The 20,967-nt window shown below is 43.3% G+C and overlaps 1 protein-coding gene across 1 annotated transcript in view; it reads right to left on the bottom strand.

Annotated features, from left to right (window-relative positions):
- The window catches only part of LOC118086259 (uncharacterized), a 91,005-nt gene that overhangs the window by 39,429 nt on the left and 30,609 nt on the right, over nt 1–20,967 (bottom strand). Inside the window, exons 2-3 of the mRNA XM_088668091.1 lie at nt 16,889–16,953; nt 3,249–3,310 (exon numbers count right to left, since the gene is read on the bottom strand). Coding sequence (XP_088524217.1) covers nt 3,249–3,310; nt 16,889–16,953 — 127 coding nt within the window. The remainder of the gene's footprint in view (nt 1–3,248; nt 3,311–16,888; nt 16,954–20,967) is intronic.

Below are 20,967 nucleotides of genomic sequence, written 5' to 3'. Positions count from 1 at the left end.
TTCCAGGGAAAAACATTCTTCATAGTGGTGGATTCCTACACCAAATGGCTGGAGGTCGCACTGGTACCGTCCACTTCTACGGCGGCAGCCATCCGGGTACTACGTAAGCTGTTTGCAACCCACGGGCTCCCTGACACCCTCGTCTCGGACAATGGAACCGCATTCACGTCAGAGGAGTTCCAGACCTTCACAGCGCAGAACGCCATCCGCCACATCCGCTCAGCACCATTCCACCCTGCCACCAATGGCCAAGCGGAGCGCATGGTGCGGACCACGAAGGACAGCCTCCGCCGCATAACACAAGGGGACTGGGAATACCGCCTTGCCGCATTTCTTCTAGCACAGCACAGCACCCCAAGCACAACGACGGGCCGGAGCCCAGCTGAACTACTCATGGGCCGGCGCCTTGCAACTAGACTGGACCGACTTCACCCCGACAGAGCTCAGGATGAGGTAGTGGTGGGGAAAGGCAGGAACCCCCGGACATTTGTGGCCCAGGACCCAGTGTATGCAAAGAATTTTGGGGCAGGCCCAGCATGGGTACCCGCCACAGTCACCAAGGTGACCGGTCCCGTGTCGTACGAGGTACTAACAGAAGGGGGGCAATGTTGGCGCCGCCACTGCGACCAGCTACGGCGACGATTCCCAGGAGGAACCCGGGAGGAGAGCGGGACAGAGGGGTCCCAAGGGGACAGCAGGGCAGTGAGGCCTGTAGAGCGAGAGGGGTGGGCAGGGGAAGCAGAAGCAGTAGGCACAGAGGGGCGCCCCGAGGCTGGAAGGACACCGGAACCAGAGTCACAACCTAGTGGTTCAGTGGCGCCAGACCAGACAGCCCCGGCACAGCCAGCAGCCTCGGAACACGAGCCAGAACCAGAACCCCTGACCAAGGAACACCCCAGGCCACAACGCACACGGAGGCGGCCAGCAGACCTTGGGGACTACGAATGCAACTTCCCGGGCAGGACTGGAACTTAGAGGGGAGGGGTGTTATGTACTGAGCTGAATCCTAGAACAATAGGATTCAGAATCAGCGGGAGCTACCCAATCCAACTCCAGGTGGAAGTGAATCCACAACCTGATTGGCCTGCTGGAGCAGCCAATCAGGCGGCTGGCAGAAGTGAATCTGCTACCTGATTGGCCTGTAGGAGCAGCCAATCAGGCTGCAGGCAGAAGTCAATCCACAATATAATTGGCCCACAGGTGTAGCCCTGAAGTAGCCAATCACGCAAGGCCCATTGTGTAAATAATGTATATAAGCAGATGGTTTTGGGAAAAGAGCCATTCGTCTTCTCTTCTTCTCCTTGATGAATATGAGCTGAATAAAGAGCATGAAATTCACTCTCGACTCCGAGTATATCTCAGTACTGTATCTCCATGACAACTGCAAAGTGTATTCTAGCTTTGGACTACATCTCTGGGGTGTTCCATTGGCATTTGAGCTGGTTTTAAAGCACATATAGTGACTGAAGTGGTTGTGAACCACACATAAAACTCCTTAAGTACAATTGATCTGAATGGAAGCAAACAAAGGAAACAGAGACCTTGGTGCCAAACATCTCCAGACAAGGCATCTGTGGAAGTTGTCCACACCTTTAAACTCTCCATCACAATTTGTAACCATACTTATATAATCCTCCGCAAAGCTAAGACATCTCATCTAGCAATGAAAAACACTTAAATGTATCAGCTTGCCAAGAGAACTGATGCATCCATTTCCAAGGATGTCTCAGCTGTTTACCAGATACTAAAGTCACACATAAACCCAGACGAACCAACAGCAAAGTTTAGCACTTGAATTTCACCATCTCCTTTCAACTTTTGTGCACAGATCAAAATTCACCTGAATGCAAGCTCTTATAATTGCTTGTGCTAGAACATGCCTAGATGAAACAAAATCGATGCCTTCTTTGATGATTAAAGTTCCTTTAAGAATGTATCCCCTCCTCCACACATACACCAAATTTGTGCATGGAACTGTATCAAAGGAATGCAACCAAACCAGGTAAATTTCTTCACATGGGAAATGGCTCCTTTTTTTTAAGCACATGTGCTAACAAGTATGGAATACTCAAGATAATGCAAAAATGCATTTTTTTCTTCAGGACTATGTATATTATTGAGTAGTAATGGATGTTCTGATCCCAGAGGGGGGTTATTAAATTATTCTCCTAATTAAAATATGCAGGAAAGTTAATTTCAAAAGTGAACAGCTGCTTTTTATTTTCACACAATTGCTCCCAACTATATTCGGAGATGTGATTGCATGGAGACATATCAATGAGAACCGAGACTTACTTCTGAGTAGACTTTAATAAGAGTGCATTGTAAGACGCACTTCCTGAGATATTTACTAAGCAGCCTTAAGAAAATGAACCACAAAGCAAAGGGGAAATGATGTAATAGATTCAGTAAAATGGGGGATATTGAACTAGTAGTAAATCCTAGATAAAACTGAGAGAGTCTTAAAGTTGGGGGTGCAGGAGCAGATGCATGGCTTCCTCGTGAGATTCCCATAGGCATCTGATTGGCCACTGTGAGAATAGGATGCTGAACAGGCCTTTGATCTGATCCATCAAAGATTATTAAGTTGTTAAGAAAGCAAGGCTAAATTAAGGTAAGACAAAAACTCAACTTTGGTGTGTCTGTGTAAGTCATCAGAATTCAGTGGCTGCTCAGGGATTTTGGAATTCCCTCCCTAGAGAAGTTAGACTGGCTCCCTCCTTGTTGTCTTTCTGGTGCCAGATAAATACTTTCTTATTCCAACTGACTTTGGGAAACAACTGACTGCTTTTAATGAAAGGGCTAGTGCCATGCTGTTTTTAACTCTGGGTGTGCATTCTATTAATGTTTACTTTTTAAATTATTGGGTTTTTTCCTCTCTTTTTTTAGCTGCCTTGCGTCCCTGTCAAGGAAAAGGGCAAGGTATATATAAATATATAATCTTAATAACAATGGCTGGCTGATTCCTAAAACTCAAAGACACCATGCAAGAAGGCATGAATTTTATGAGGTAATTATGAGGAACTTTAGCTTGACTTCTGCCTACTTTAGCTTAGTCAACTTAAGAAACCATGGTAAGTTTTTATATTATTTAACAGTGTGCATCCCTAAGAAACCATTACAGAACAATAGGTTGGTGCTAACCACAGAATGGCCACAAGAGTGATATTGCTCCCCAAGGTCTTCTTGCACAGCACTGGGCAATTAACAGCCTTTGCACTATTTCCACAAAAAGCAAGAAATCTTACCTAAGGTCAGTTCTGATTCTCCATTTTCCAGTATGAGTGCTATGTTGGGGCCTTCTTCAGTACTGCAAGTATAAGCATGATAAATAGTTAACAAACAGGCTCACCTCACAAACTGAGCAGTGAAATCCAGAAGTGATTTTTGGTGAAGAGATGCTCAGATTTCAGGTATTACAGGTGTTCCAGAGCAAATTAAATCAGCACGGAGGGGCTGTTGTTAACAATTCACTATTAAACTGATTACCAGCCTCTAGTACTCATTTCTCAGTGGGTAAACAGAGAATCAGTGAGAAGTTACAAGCAGCTGATATTGCTTAGCATTCAGAAACAACCATTTGCTTTCTAGCACCTTGCCAGTGACTTCCCTTGCATTACTCATGTGGTAGCAGAGACATGCATATAACAAACCATTCCTTGATTCTCTCTCATAATCAGTACAAAGGAAGCTATGGAATTTATATACGGAGAGAATCCAATAAAATATTTCATAATACATACACCATAGCATTTCATACCAGCAATTCTCTGGATGATTTATGTCCTTTGCATATCATTGGAGGAGGGTAATATAGCTTTTGCCACCTTTGTGCAAGGTTTGTATGAAGTGGGATTACTCTGATGTTTCATAAAATACATATTTATGTATTTCCCTCTGGTCTTTCAAAAAAGAATACTCCTTTAAGTTTGATGAGTTATCTATAGCAGAGATCTTTTGAAAAGATGACACTCCTTTATTACCTGTGTTACCAAGAAGGTAAAATTTAATTGCAAATGGTAATTGCTCCTCATTTCCACATCACGTTTTATGTGCAAGGTGTGCTACAATCTTTTGTTTAAAAAAATCCACTTATCTGCACTACACTGCCATAATGTTCCTGGTTGACAGACTGAGCTAGGAGCTGAACCCTGTTCTCTCATGCCCAAATGGATTTACTACTCAAGCCTGAGGTACATTTTATAATTGAAGAGAAGTAGGCACTATTCAGAAAGTTCCCCTGGGTGTCAAGAGTTTAGACACACCAGGCCCATCTTTAGAGCAGCCATCAGCATCATTGTTAAATTATGGCATTTCCTCCCACGAGAGGTAGAAATGGCCACCCACTTGGAGTGCTTAAAAATAATATTAGAGTAATTAATGGAAGATAAGGCTATGTTCTGTTGGAGGTGAAATGCCTTTGAATCACAAGTGGAGAAAGGACTTTTGCACTTAAGTTCTGCGTCCTATAGACATCAGATTGGCTGCTATGAGAATAGAATGGTGGACTATTATTATTTCAATTACTTGCCTTTCACCATAGGTTCCCAGGGTAGATTACAACAACATAAGATACAATGTTTAAAACTGTTTAAAACAAATTATAGTCACAAAAATAGGGTGGGTTCTAAAAATACAGTCATACCTTGGTTTAAGTACACTTCGGTTTGAGTACTTTCAGTTTAAGTACTCCGCAGACCCATCTGGAATGGATTAATCCACTTTCCATTACTTTCAATGGGAAAGTTTGCTTCAGGTTAAGTATGCTTCAGGTTAAGTACAGACTTCCGGAACCAATTGTGTACTTAAACCGAGGTACCACTGTACCGTTATAAGTTCCTGGGGCACCTGGACTCCCTCTTCTAATTCCTTGGTGCCAGATGCTGAGGTTAGCATGTTAAAAATACAAGCCAGGAGCCAGCCTGGCGATGGCCCACTACAGATGGGTCATTAGCTGGGACAAAGGGAGTGGCACTGTGCCAGAGGGCAAATGGGAGGGGCCCCTCTCCCAACTCAGAGTTAGTTAGAAAGACAAACCTTTGGAAGTAGAGCTGGAGGCAGAGTTGGAAGGAGGGCAGTTGTTTTCGAGATTGCAGTTGGGGTGGTGTAAGCTGCAGGAAAAGTTAGTGCACAAAACTGGAGAAAGCAGGGTCAGAGCAAATCAAAGGCAGCTGCCATGGAAGAATCAGGAGCTTCTGGAATGCTGGAAGCCCCTCTATCGTAGGCTCATGTTGTATGTATGTGTAAATAAGCCATATATCATAAAGATACCACAGTCTCCACTGTGCCTCGTTTCCAAAGGGAACACGAATCCTGGGTAAGCGCCTGGAACTTCTGGAATCTCACACTGCTTGGAGGTTGGAGTGGCGAGCCACTCAATACATATCTCAAAGACATGTCTCAAAGTAAAGAGGTATGTCTTCAGAATGCGATAGAAACTGTGTAATCAAGATGTCAAATACACCTCTGTGGAGATGGAATTCCACAACTAGCTGAGTAGGGGTCTTCTTATGTTCTGATTACCTGAACTGAATACTGACTACATGGTATCGTAATGGAATTGGGCAGGGTTCAAAAAAACAGTTCTAGTCTCCATTAAAAGCCACATTAGGGTTTTTTTAAAAAACACAAAACCCTGTCTGGCTCCAAATGTAGAACTATGATACTGATGGAACAGCTTTAAACAATGATACAGTTTTAGCCTGATGGATTTTGAAGTGCTCAATTATTTGTCAGTGCGTGAGGAAGAGGGTGGGGTGGAAATGTGTCACCACAGTTCTCTGATTTCATGAAGCAACACCTGAAGAGCACAATGTTAAGCTGCCTTAAAAGTGCTTTTTCATTATTAAGAAAATGTGGTGCACATGTTCATTGCAGGATGTTGCTATTCCCCAGCATGTAAACTGGGAAAGCACAAAGCAAGCAGGCAGGAAGATCAACTCCAGCCTCCTCAGGAGGCAACAGGGCTGATAATATCAAGCATTTAGTCCACTTAATATATTAGGAATTGGGGGATATCTGTTTTCTTAATTAAAAAAAAATGCAACCAGACCCAGTGATTCCTTGCAGGTGAGAAAAAATAGGCCCACAAAACTGCTCTCCTCACATGAGATCACAAATCAATGTTTTTATTAGATTTCTTGCCCACTCTCTACTGTGAGGTCCCAGGGACAATATCAAAACCACTTAAAACAAATTACAGTCAAAAGAATAGGGTAGGTCCTTAAAAATACATCTCAGGTGTCAAAAACCAGGGCAAAGAGGTGCATATGACAGGTGAATGTGCCAAATTCAACTCTGAGGGGCAGAAATTCCATAGCTTAGGGGCTGCCACACTGAATGCCCTCTCCTAGACTGCTACCCTAACACTTCTGAGGGCAGTGGAACTACCAAGAGGGCCCTCTCTGCTGATCTTAAGCTAGAAAGGGTCTGTAGGGAAGCATATTTGGGGCCTAAGTCAATTAGGGCTGTGGCATGGATAGGTCCTCAGTATCAGATGGTGGATACTGGAAAGAGGGGTGGCAGCAGCAGGTCACTACTTTTCTCACCTAGCCCCCAAGCTACTCTGCAACCCTCAGGCATGGTGGAGGTCACCATCCTGTTGCCAACACTGTAGAAAGATTCATCTGCTGGGTTGTAGAATGGCGATGCCATCTCATTCTTACCTCAGGCAGGAAAATATATTGGGTTGGCCCTGGCTGGGTGTGAAGAGCTACTTCCACTAGTGAAGAGAATGGAGCAGCTCCTTTCACAAAGGAGTATGTGTGAAGCTCAGGACTGATGGCTGCTTTGAACCCTTGCATACACAATAGGTACACATGGGCCTGCAACTAAGTTTGCAATCAGGCTCACATCACATAAAAACACTGTTTGTGTGAACTTCTTGTGGGTGGTTCATATATGGCTGCCCCAATTCCTACAACAGCAGTTTGGCTAAGGACTCTGACCCAACTGTGTCCCTGGCGACTGCAAGCACTAGTCTACAGGAGAATACGAGTGGGATCCAGTGGATTCCCCTCCTTTTGGTGAGCCCCTCCAATGGGTTGCAGCAGTTGTCCTCTTTTTTTTGGACAAGCAAATCATCTCTCTCCCCCCACCCTTCACCCAGTGGAGAAGGGAAGCAGTGGAAAAATACATCTGAGCCTGTAAATCGGGGGTGGGAAATGTGTAGCCCTCCGTGCTAATATGCAGTTATTGTAAACAGTACCATATGCAGTACTGAGTAAGAGTGCAATAAATTCAGACGCCTGGAATTGGATGATGAAGACGTGTCTTGTTGAATCACGGTGAGAAGATCTTTCGGATGAAAATGGAACAATGCAAAGATGGAACAATACTAAGGGGAGGGGAGCCAATTTTATCATTCCAGTGTTTACTTTAAAATTGAAGGATGTAAATTAGCTAAACTAATTTAAAAATGAACACAGTGTTTTGTTAAGAGGAGGGCCTGGGCTAAATGTTAGGAGCCCAGGATTACTCCAAAGTAAATCTATGTCACAGACTTTTTAAATGATTGCTGTTTATTTTCAGAAACTGACAACACAAAATTGCGGTTGAACTTTCCATTGATTGCATAAACAAAACAAACAAACAAAGCCCAAATGTATAACTAGACTAGAACAATACAATGCACAGCTAACACCAGTATGGGACAGGATTGGATCACAGTGGTGGGGAGAAGATTGAGCCCTTTGCTGTTCCTGTAGTCTGGATCCAGAATGGGGCTCCCCTAAACATCCAACTGCTATTTGCATAATTCTCATTATTTTTACTATGGATCGTCACAGCTGCTACTACAGGAGTAGGGAGCCTCAGGTGGAGAGCTGGATATGCCCCTGCAGGTTTCTCTATCCAGCCCTAGAGACTCTACCCAGGCCACACACCCCAGGCCTGTACCCTTCTCTAGCCATTTTACCTGTTCTAATATCTGTAGCTTGCCTGGCCACACCCACTACTGCTATGAGGCCCTGGAAGGTTTCCCATGAGGAAATGTGGCGCTTGACATGAAACAGGGTCCCCAGTCCCTATGCTAAGGTCTTGGGTGTAGAGTCATTCACTCCCTCTTCCCCAGTTATCATTACTACTACTGCTACTTTTATGAAGGTGTATGCTGCCATTGAAAGGCTAAAGGACCCTGTGTGAGAGGCAAGGAAGTTAAGATCTCCCAGGGTAAGAGGCTGGAAGAAGAAAGGGAAGCTCCCAAGTGAGAGCTGGGTATGTTCATCACTCTCTATGTGGGATAAGAGCTAAGATTTACCTAGGATAGACGACTTTGCATTTTTTCCGTCTCCTTTTTATGTTAGGTGGGGGGTTTTTTGTAATGTTTAAGGAAAGTCTCAATCAAGCTTTCCAAACAAATAAAGAAAACATACTATTTTTCCATAGTGCCTTACAACAGGTAAAAATAATTAAAAACCATATAAAAGGTGAAACAACATATCAATTAATTATAGTAAACACTTCAATTTGGTTGGGGTGGTGGTGGCTCTACTCCTTTTGGTAAAACCCCAATTTATTTATCTTCATTTTTTTAAAAAAAATCAGCCGCATACTGCTTTAAATGCAGGGTACAGATGGCACCCCAGCCCCTTGCCCCACAGGCTGAAGTAAGGATGGACAAGTCTGTCAGTTTTGGCTTTACTTTCTCATTTTTCCAGTCTTAACTTCATTCTTCTCCATATTTGCCACACCAGTTTGCAAATACAGTGGTACCTTGGTTTAGGAACAGCCCTGTTTACCAACTATTCAGTTTACGAACTCCGCTAAACCAGAAGTATTGTCCCGGTTAGCGAACTTTACCTCAGTCTATGAACGAAAGCCGAACGGTGGAGACGTGTGGAGAAAAAGAGGGGCGAAAGACGAAGTGAGCGGGTTTGCCATTTCCTGGCGTGTTGGCGGGGCAGACGCAGAGCTCAGCAGAGATACGAACTGAGTGACTCTGATGAATGATCATTATGTGCTAACAACCGCTTGTAAATACTGTAAATAAAGACTATAAAAACGTCAGGAGCCTCTCATGGTGATTGTGTGAAGAGAGGAAGCCCTTCACCCCTGACAGTGTGCACCTCAGTTTAAGAATGGACTTCCGGGGGTAGCTGGGACAAAGGGTGTGGCACTGTGCCAGAGGTACTACTGTATATCTATTTTTAAGTCTTTGCAAAAATTCAACAGTTTCAATGCAAATGGATTAAACTAAATACATTTTTTGTACATAGATTTGCCTGGTATTAGCAATTTCCCCTAAAAATCGCTGTGTCATGTAGCTTAGCCTCATCCCCTGCCACCATACCCACTGACCACAGCCCTCTGCCCCCACACTTAAAGGGATGCCGCAGGCATACTGACATATGTGCATAGAGCTTGTTCGTGCAAGGGGATATTCTGGGCCAATCTGTATCTGTTCCATGAAAGAGTTTCATGGTCATATGTTATGATGCATGTTAGGGCCCCTTCTCATGTCACATGTAGTGGCATAGGTAGAGGGCATTTCAGCAGTGAGGCTCCAAACAGTGCATGTTTTGGGCACATAAGGTCTCTCCCCCACCTCAGTCACCCTAATCTCTCCAGCATCTTTATTGCTCAGTCTTCACGGGTGATTTAATGTTGTGAACAACTCAAGGAAGGAGGCATCATTTGATTCGAAAGGTTAAGGAGAAATCTCTTGGAACAGAGTATTTCAGACCTTGAATTGGTAGGAGGATGCACTGGGCGCTAAGCCTATGATGAGAGCAAGATGGAACATTGGCATATAGCTCTGGTTATTTTTGTTAGATAAACTCTTTATGGCATTGTGGCCTAAGATTTATTAGGGCTCCTTTCGTGAAAGAACTGATCTCAATGATTGCCAAACAAAAAAGAATATAAGGTCAGGGCAAGTCCTCCAAATTCTGTCATCTCATCTGCCTCGTAAACTTTGCCTACGTCACCTAAGAAGATTGATGGATATTTTATGTAGACTGTCAACAATTAATCACACAAGAGGCAAAAGGTTAAAAAGCAAGAACAAAGGCGTAAGCAGAAATTCACATATCCACAAACATTTCCAGGATCGTTCCCATGAGGCATAACATTAATTCAGGATGTATCCTCTATATATATGGTAAAAAAATTAATTTCTTGTTTAAAAAAAATGAAATTGGCAATGGCAACCCCAGTTTTAGGAATTTGTTTTCCTCTTCCCACACCATTGCTTTTTCCTTTTGTATCACGTCTTTTCGATTGAGAGATTGTGTTGTTTTTTAAAATTTCTGTACAAGCAGTATTTTAGGTGCATTGTCTTACTATATATTATTTTTATAAGAAAAGAGTTATGCTGCAGCTTCACAAACTTCAGTGTGACAACAGCAGGTGGAGTGGGTGAGTGAAACAGGCAGACTGGTGGTGCGAGTAAGCTGACTGGCAGAGTGAGCGAGCAAGCAGCCCAGATGGGCCTTCCCATGTTCCTCCAGCTGCTGCTGCTGCTGCTGCCACCACCCGCCTGCATGAATGCACAACAGGGTGAGGGAAGACTGGGGTCCAACTGAGCAGGCAGCCCAGCTGAGCAGATGACTGGGTGGGAATTCCGGCAGAGCAAGGGAGCTGGCCACTCCCTCATAGCAGTGGTACAGATTTGACTTGCAGCAGGAAACCTACCCAAATCCTATGCTACTTGTGTCCACAAAAAACCTGGCTGCGGGGAACTCTTTTTCAGACTAGAGATGTAAAATGTGCACTTGGTGAACTAACCACTAACATAAAAGCGATTCATCATGTCTTTTGGACCACCGTTTTTATGCCTCCAGCTCCAAAAACACTCCTATGATTAGCTTATTTGGATTATGGAATTCCACACAAGTACAGAATGTGACAAGCACCAAATTCGCTTTCCTAATAATCTGTTTTTGTTTTTTTTTAACTGTGTTTGGCTCCTGCTTGCAGTTGGCCACTGTGACAGAGTGCTAGACTAGATGGGCCACTGGCTTCATCCAGCAGGGATATTTTTATTTTCCCGCTTGGACTACTGTGATGCACTCTGCGTGGGGCTACCTTTGAAGGTGACCTGGAAACTACAACTAATCCAGAATGCGGCAGCTAGACTGGTGACTGGGAATGGCTGCCAAGATCATATAGCACCGGTCCTGAAAGACCTACATGGCTCCCAGTACATTTCTGAGCACAGTTCAAAGTGTTGGTGCTGACCTTTAGAACTATAAATGGCCTCGGCCCAGTATACCTGAAGGAGCGTCTCCACCCCCATCATTCTGCCAAGACACTGAGGTCAAGCGCCGAGGGCCTTCTGGTGGTTCCCTCACTGTGAGAAGTGAGATAAAAAATTCCTTCAGTAGCACCTTAAAGACCAACTAAGTTTATATTTTGGTATGAGCTTTCGTGTGCATGCACACTTCTTCAGATACACTAGAAACAGAAGTGTCAGACCCTATATATATACAGAGGGTGGTGGGGGTGGGTGGGAATGGGAGATGGGCTGATGGGAGTGGTAAGCCTGTAGATGGATGTTAATGGCTGCTGATGGCTGCAATTAGTCCTGGGCTGAGGTGCTAAAGAAAGCTTGAGAAGTGAGAAGCTTGTGAGAAGTGAGGTTACAGGGAACCAGGAAGAGGGCTTTCTTGGTAGTGGTGCCCGCCCTGTGGAACGCCCTCCCATTAGATGTCAAGGAAATAAACAACTATCTGGCCTTTAGAAGGCATCTGAATGCAACCCTGTATAGGGAGGTTTTTAATGTTTGATGTTTTATCATGTTTTTAATATTCTGTTGGGAGCTGCCAGATGGGCAGGGTATAAATAAATTATTATTATTATTATTAGCTAGTGCTGTCAAAATTAATCATCTCTTTGGCAGCATACATATGGGTGTGGGGTTTTGTTCAGATTCTCTTTCATATGTTGGACACAACTGGAAAGGTATCTGTGCATGGAAGCCTGCTTCTGCACACAGATTGCTGGATCCGACTGCTAACATCTGTGATGAACTGCACACAAACCCTGCTTAGTACAAGTTCCTTTCAAGGCCAGATGGAAAACAAGCAGTTTCCACACAAACTCACCACAGGCACAAGGGTTGTGTGCTGTTGTGCTTCAGCATTTGCTGAGGTCACACTGGAACCATGTATATCTTCTCCTTTGCCGATAACCTCACATTCCTCTTACCACTTTGTGGGGTTTAGTGAACATCAAGGCCTACTATTCTTTACACACACACATACACACACACCCCAGACTGTTTGGCTCCTCATCGTATGAGAAAATTCTTTCTCCATCAGGTAGTTTACAAGGAGTACTAAGTCATTCTCTGGGACAAGTCTCTGTGTGCCTCAAACAGTGCCAAGGAGCACTGAGGGGAGGAAATATCAGTTAAGCACAAATTTGGAACTTGAAATTGCCAACATACAAATAGTAACCAGAGAACAGAACCTTGATTTGAAACATGTTTTCTTCCAGGAACAGGGTTCTTATTCCTTTAATTGCTACGCATCTCCCTATCCACTCCAGGAATGGCTGTGGGAAGTGTTCAAGGCATTCTTTACCAGCTCTCCCTGGTGAACCATTTGCCTGGCATGCAAGGTCTGATCAGAGTTGCCAGATCAATATTTAATTTTAAAATATGGAGCCAGAGGGACACTGTCATATTCTTTAGCAAAGGTTCTCAAAGCTGTGGACCAGGAGTGCCTAACCTGTTGCTGTCTCTACATGTTGTCAGACTTCAAATCCATTCAGCCCCTGAGTGTGTGGCCCATGGTCAGCCAGCGCCGTCTTAAGCACCCCTGTCGCCATGATGCGCCGCATCTCTCCGGCGCCCTTCCGCCCCGTTTCCCGGCGCGGTGGGCGGGTGGGCGCGGCGCTGCTGCGCGGTGGGCGGGCAGGCAGGCACAGAGTGATCTCTCCGGCGCCCTCCCGACCCGTTTCCCAGCGCGGTGGGCAGGTGGGCGTCGCGCGCAGCAGGCCGGTGGACCGGCCGGCCAGCGGGCGGGCGCAGCTCGCGGCGCCCTCCTGGCGGGCCGGCGCCATGGTGCCCTGCGCCAGCGGGGGTCTACGACGAGCCGGCCCTGTGGTCAGCTGTGATAAAAGCTGTAGATGAAGAGTATCTGGAAGGCCACTCCTGCTTTAGAGTGATAATCTAACAGAGGCACAGACTCTTTTTTAGAGGAGGGACACATTCACACTATACATGTAATGCACTATCATACAGTCATGGCTTACCCCAAAGAATTATGGGAGCTGTAGTTTAAGTGTGCTGAGAGTTGTCAGGAGCCCCCTATTCCCCCCACAGAGCCACAGTTTCTGTAATTCCTTCTGAAGAGAGATTATCAAAACACTCTGGGAACTGTACCTTTGTGAGGGGCAAAAGGGACTCCTAACAATTCTCAGCATGCTTTAAAAGTACAGTTCCCAGAATTCTGTGGGGGGAGGCCATGGCTGTTTAAAGAGGTATCATAGTGCTTTAAATGTATGGTATGAATATGACAGAGGTTTTGGACATCTCTTTGACCTGTTTTTAATTTGTTGGAAGCCACCCAGAATGGCTGGGGGAATATAGATAATAAAACCATCATCATCATCATCATCATCATCTGTTGTTGTTGTTGTACCTTGGTTCTAAATCCCAACCTTGCATGTGGTTTTAGACTGGGTCACATATGATATCCATTACTTGATTTGCACTACTTGTTTACATAACTGTAAACTGGGTGGCTTGAAGCTAAGTGCGTGAATTGGCTCCAGGGGAAAAGCACTACTGTATGTCTGAACTGATCTGATGTTGAAGTTCTGTCTTCTTCTTTTTTTTTTTTTTGAGTTTTAAAAACAAGTTTATTAATCAATTTAAAACTTTACATAAAACAAAAGCAAATATAGTAATGGTACAACTCAAATATTTCCAATTTTGCAAGTCATACTCATTTCCTATATCTATATAAATAAGAACCCCCTCCCCCCTCCCATCCTCCCTGTTCCCCCCCTTCCCCTTTCCTTTCCTACTATTTTCCCTACCGTCTCCTCTCCCTCCCTCCCGTCACCATCATTCCTTTTTTCCTATTGTACATTATATATATCTATTATATATACCAACTCTGGAGCTTGAGGAGAGCATTCAGTAGAAATCATTAAAACTAAAAATATTATAGGAAAAACAAAGGGTTTATATGTGTTTTCCCTTTTTCTTTCGTGTTCTCCTTCCTGCCAATCACTAATATATTTTTTAAACATATGCGAACGTGCTACACCCAGTATATTTCTCTATTATACACATCTAATACGTCCCTTTGTCTTCAATTGAGTTGTTCTGCCCCACCACCATTCTATGACTGGCTCCATCCTATGCACCCCATTTTTATGACTGCCTCAGCTGCTCGTTTATCACTGACTCCACCCTCTGTAATATTTTTATCACTGGCTCTGCCCCATGTTTCCCATGCTGGGATCTGCACTTGCAAAGTCATTGTGTGACTGGCTCTGCACTGAGCCACACTTTTAAATAATGTAACTCAATAATTTCCTGCCCTATCAAATGAGCCCTGAGAACAGAAAGTTTGAGAACTCCTCATACACGGTATTTGTTTTGGGATTTCTCTTTCAGATGTGTGAAGTTACCCCTTGATACTCGAGTCATCAAATAATAGAGTAACCATCTTACTTTTTCCATGTGTTCAATATGACAGTACTCTGTGATCCCCTGCTTTAAAATGGAGTCTCAGAAGAATTCAGCCCTATAACCCAAAGTTGGAAGAGTTGGTTTAGCCTTGGATAAACAGTGTGATCTCACCTTGTGTATTTTCCTGTGTATTTTCCTGCCTCCACAAGGCAAATGAGGACACTATTAATAAATAGCAGATACACCTCGTAGATAGGTTTTTACATTTCAAATGCTGGAGTTTTTCTTCAAGATAAAACTTACAACAAGAACAAGAAAAAACAAAAAAGTAAACAATGAAAAGATTTCTTTAGACATAGGGCCAAACTACACATTACGTGAGAGACCCATGACTAGACTGCCCTTTTTTTTTTTCTTTAAATGAAATGCAGCTATGGGTGGAGAAGGCAATTTGCTTTGTTTCATTTTACTCTTTCCCACAGTGCTATTTTCCAGATTAAAACCACCAGTCCCCCAAGATGTTTGTCCCAGAGGGAATTTCTCTTCATGGATTATAAGCTACTCTGTCTCCGTTTTACCACCGCCCATCCGCCAGGGCACTATGTGGAAAACAATGGTTTACACTTCTTGAACTAGAAGACAAACTATTAACACTGTTGTGTTCACCCTAATACCTGGGTAGTGAGAGACTACAGGGGTCCCAGCACTTACCCAGGGTTCCATTTCTTTGCAATGAAGGTCAATGGAGACCGTGGTCTCTTTAGAACACATGGTTTTCACATATATACAACCCGAGCACTGGGTTGAACAGCTCACAGCATTAACACTCCCAACATATCTTGCATCCCCATTAGTTTCCAGGGAGGTTATCAAAGGTCATAGCTTTGAATTCAACCCACAGAGAAAAGCAAGTCTCTTTCTCCCCAGCTTTTAGCCCAGCCAAACTTACACACAGACTCCGGCCAACTCTGCTATTGTTCTCCTACCTACAGGAAGATGTCTCTCCAGCCCCCCTTCCTCAGCCCCAATCCAGATCTGCTTTGGCATCAGAAGATGAGACCACTTATTGATTGATTGATTGCATTTATATCCTACCTTTCCTAAGGAGCTCAAGGCAGTAGAGATTCTTTCCTTCACATTTTCTCCCCATAGCTATCCTGTCTAATTGTGGCTGAGTGAGAATTTGAATGTGGGTCTTGTTTGTCTCTCAGACAAACAGAAAGAAAACAGAATAAAACTCTACCTGCTCTGAGAGAAGCCTCTCTCATTCAGAAATTGGGTCCACACAAGGTGTTTTGTCTGAAATTGCCCACCATCTGTTTTCCCATAGAGAATCAATGATACTGTTGCCAACCCATTCCATTCCAAGGTTTTCTATGGGAATCCCCCCCCCAACCTGATTTGTGTTGCACATGCACACACATCTGCTTAAAATGCAATTGCAGCACTGTTATGTATACTATGGACTGGCAAAGCACAGTCTATTTGGGGCTACTGCGCCTTGACTAGAAGCTTCCTCCTTTCAGCTTCTCTCTCTAACTGCTTCCTGTGGTCCAGCATGGTTGATAAATTGCCTTGTACTTAGTCATTTACTGCAATGTGGGTTTTTGGGGGGTTTTTTAAAGACAAGTTTCCTCTTATTATCCTCCTGCCACTTTCTTTTATAATAGAACAAGCACATCATTTTAAAGACAGCTCCTTGAAGAAGAAAGGCAAAAGAAAAAAGTGAGCCTAGCCCAGGTAGAATAGACCAAAAATAGGCACCACAGCATGACGGGGCTCTCTGCTAGAAAAGCAAACTGAGGGACAATCCCATGTGTTTTTACTAAAGCTGTTAATTCACTCCTCACATCTCTCATTCAAGTCATCAATCACAACATAACCAAAATAGAGCTCAGCGCGCAGCTGCTAGCATGCCACTGTAAATGAACCTTCTGCCAATGGAGCCCTGCCCCGCCAAGTTGGCGTCATAGGAGAGGGGGAAACTCAACAGGAAAAATAAACTAATCAGGTACCACAGACCCTTTCCTTAAGGGGAAAAGGGCTACTCACTTTTAACTCTTTGTAACATATTCACCAATAAGCCATTGGCTGGAAAGTAACCTGTTTGGGGATGTGGCCCTGTGGAAGCTCAGTAGCAAAGACCTTTTGAAGAGAACCTCTCACCACATCACCATAATTCTCCATCTAGTATGAACAATAACATTGTATTTTGTTCTTTTAAAGCATAACACATATGAGAAGGAATCATAACAACCATGTAATAATTAAAAAGCATGAAGTTAAAAGAAGCTTGTATACCTGTGGGGGGATGTGATCGTCATTATGTAGGCTGTCCCGTTCAAGAAGGTCATGGATTTCTTCTTCTGGAAGCAAAACACATACCATTTGTTACAAAGGGAAACATTTGAACATCATGTATAAACTGGATATAGATGTGGCTTTGACAATCCTCATCTTCTAAATCTGTAGCCAATTGTTTATTTGCTTTTTCCGCAAAAGGTTTTTATATGCATTCACATTGCTATTGAAATAATTATGTATTCTAGGTTCATTTTTGGTTCAAATTTACATATTTTTAAACAACATGAAAGTATATCATACAAAGTGTTGTTTTGTCCTTGTAATAATGTTGCAATCTCATCAAATTTCCAGACATTCCTAACTAGGGATTATGGACAAATTTGATTCAGTTTGGATTCAAAGGCAAACCTACCTAAAATCACAAAACACAGCCTCTCTTCAAAACCTGCACATATCCAAATTTTGTGACACAGATCTCCCAACCAAACAATGTTTGCATATGTTGAGGGAAAGCATGCATAAAACTTAATATATTCATGAAAATAGCATATAAAAAGCAGTTTATTAAAGCAAAAGTGCTTGCAAAAAATGTATACCTTAGTTAAAACTGCACACAAACATATGTTTATTAGGAGTTCACAATAAAATGCTGGTGAATTTCTGTGGTGATTGCACTAAAATACTGATTGGGAAAATGAGAAATTGGGAGAATTGGAATTTACAGGTTTATCCAACCCTATCCCTAACCAGGATTTAATAAATACATGTTGGCAGGCCAAATTAAAAAAATGTCTCCTTCGTACTTGCTGAACAAGGCTCACTACTTCTCTTTTTGCTTCTTTTGGTGCTGCCCTCCTCACTTAGGTTTTGTGATTCACAGGATGATCAGAAACAAAGGAGAAAATAAGTACCGGTAACATGCCTTTAATAGTTGTGCCAATGAGAGAATCTGGGCAGGTGGACCTGGCTGTGATGATAACTCTAAGGCTAAGCAGTGCTGCACAGCTGAATCACGCCATCCTTTAATTTTCCTCAGAGAGATACTAGATTAGGGGCATTATGGGAAATTAGATATAACTACTTGGCATTACTCAGAGTGTTGGGTCTCTTTAAAAAGGTGAGGGCAGCAGTGCTGTGGCTACTGTCAAATGATAGATGCTAATTTTGACCCTACAAGAATGAGAAAGCTATACTTGTTGAAATTCCTGAAAGGTATAGGGTCACAATTTTTTTCATGTTAATTCACCCAAATGACCATCGCTATCAGCACCATCATTACCATAATTACATTTCTTACCCACCCTTCACCAACAGGTCCCAGGGCAAGTTACAACAATTTAAAATTCAAGATTAAAAACAGATAAAACAGATTACATACAGGTGGACAATGAACACTCATATTTCAGGTGTCAAAGGCCAGGCTAAAGAGGTGTGTCTTCTGCATTTGCCAGATGCTGTATGGTGAAGAAACAAGTCACGCCTCTGTGGGGAGGCGGTTCCACAACTCAAGGGCTGCCATAGAGAATATCCCCTCCCACCAACTGAAGTTTCCAAGTCATATTTAAGGGCAGCCCCACATAGAGTGCACTGCAAAAATCCAGTCTGGAAGTTGCTAGATCATGGAATACCGTGACCAAGTCATTTCTGTACAAAAGGGGCTATGGCTATAGCTGGAAATAGGGACTCCTAGCCACCAAGGGCCTCAAGTAACAATGTTGGTCCAGAAGTGTCCCCAGACTATGAACCTGCTGCTTGCAGGGGAAGAAAGCAAATAATGTGGTACTCATAACACATTTCTTCCAAATGGGAGGAAAATGGCACATTTACTGGGCACCAAGCTACACAGGGGAGGGTCAGTCAAACATCTCCCTCTACATGCTCAGACTCATTGTGAGCTTGATCAGGCTGATCTAATGAATCTAAGTTTAATCAGTACAAACCTTCCTGAAATAAATGGTGTTTCATGAGGCCAGAACTGATGAATAGAATAAAACAATCACAATCAATCAATCCTGTCATGCAAACTGAAGTGGGTTTGTTTGTTTTTAACCCAAAAGGCAGTTTCCAAGACATCATTAACTTGAAGAAACTTTCACTGGGAACAAATTTGTCCCACTGCTGGTGGTTTTTTTTCCACCTACAATTGATTCCAAAATTTGTAATTGCTTACAGTGATGTTTAAGTTTACCCGAGGGTGGGCTGCAGTGAAGAAATAACATTGTATTTAATTATGTTTATTTTCCATAGAACTTTCACCGTGCCATCAAGTATTACATAAAATGAAACCTCTAAGCTTAGTCAAAACAATGAAAATGTGGGGGCAGAAACCCACAGAGGGAGAGAAATTACCCTAGACCAGTGTTGCCCAAGTACCATATCACTGATTCCTATCAAGCCATCACATGAGAATGGTCATAATATAGATACATTATAGTTCTTCAACCATAAATTGTATGTTATGGATGGGTGATACACATACATGCATATATACACACACACACAGAGAGAGAGAGAGAGAGAGAGAGAGAGAGAGAGAGAGAGAGAGAGAGAGAGAGAGACTCCGAATATCAGCACCGCAATGATTACCACTAATAGACCATCATTCACATCAAGCATCTCACTTTGGATCATACCCAACATGCCATGCATGGTGCCACAGTGCAGACACTAGTGAAATAAAGTGCTACAGGAGCAAACTTTTGCACATACAATTGGACTTTGTCTTCTCCTCCCCACTGAAGCTCCCATGCACAGGCACCCATTTGGTCAGTGTGCTGATGACACCCAGTTCTATGGGTGGAATTCAGGATCTTGCTGTCTCAGCTTGCCCGATAGCATGCTCCCCCTCTCTTCCTCGCCCCATTCTGTTCTAGCGGTTCTCCTGATCCTCTACCGTGAGCCAATTGTGGGGGCACTGAGAGAGGCAGGGAAGCTCTGCTTAATGTTTACATAAATTTAATGTTTACAAAATTTGACTGTTACGTCCATTACTCATTGAGCTGTAGAATGTGATTTCCAGGATCCATTCCAGTTTGGCTTCAGGGCTGATCATGGCACTGAAACTGCCCTGATGGCCTTGTTGGTGTCATTTATTGGGATTGAGATGGGGGAGCGTGACCCTCCTTGTTCTCCTTGATCTCTTGGTGGCTTTCAGTACTGTTGACAATTCCTCAGATGGCCTTGGTGGCTAGGAGTGCCTTTTTTCCAACTCTGGCCGATTTGCCAGCTACAGCCCCTTTTGAACAGAGATAACTTCGCCACCATAATCCATGCTCTGGTAACTTTGAGATTGGATTATTGTAATGCACTCTACATGGGGATGCCCTTGAAGGAGCGTCTCCTCCCCCATCATTCTGCCCGGACATTGAGGTCCACCGCCGAGAGCCTTCTGGTGGTTCCCTCGCTACGAGAAGCCAAGTCGCAGGGAACCAGGCGGGGGGCCTTCCCGGTGGTGGCGCCCGCCCTGTGGAATGCCCTCCCACCAGAGGTCAAAGAGAATAACAATTACCAGACCTTTAGAAGGCATCTCAAGGCAGCCCTGTTTAGGGAAGCTTTTAATGTTTGATGGATTTCTGTATTTTAATATTTTGTTGGAAGCCGCCCAGAGTGGCGTATAAATAAATATAAATATTTCAATATAAATATTTCAATATAAATATTTCAATATAAATATTTCAATATAAATATAAATACTGGGGTATAAATAAATTATTATTATTAAGATGATTCCGTCCAAAATGGCGCAGCTAGATTGCTGACTGGGGTTCCATTTAGATCTCACATAACCCTTGTTTTAAAATGTCTATACTTATTGCCTGTTCATTTCTGGGCCCAATTCAAGGTGCTCCCGTTGGTGTCCAAAGCTCTCAGTGACTCAGGCCCCAAATACTCGAAAGCCCACCTCGTTCTGTACAGGTCAATCAAGGTCAATCTATGGAATTTTAACTGAATTAATTAGAGAAGAACCAAGGTGAATAACTGACAAAGTTAAATATGGCTACCTGCTAAAACATACATAATTTCAAGGGAGGATTGCCAGTTGATATTTTAAATTTGTTTTGCAATCTGGTTTACAA

The sequence above is a fragment of the Zootoca vivipara genome, chromosome 1, assembly GCF_965207765.1.
Source record: "Zootoca vivipara chromosome 1, rZooViv2.hap1.1, whole genome shotgun sequence".
NCBI classification, from domain to species: domain Eukaryota; kingdom Metazoa; phylum Chordata; class Lepidosauria; order Squamata; family Lacertidae; genus Zootoca; species Zootoca vivipara.
Note: the sequence above shows the minus strand (reverse complement) of the source record. Positions and strands in the feature narration are given on the sequence as shown.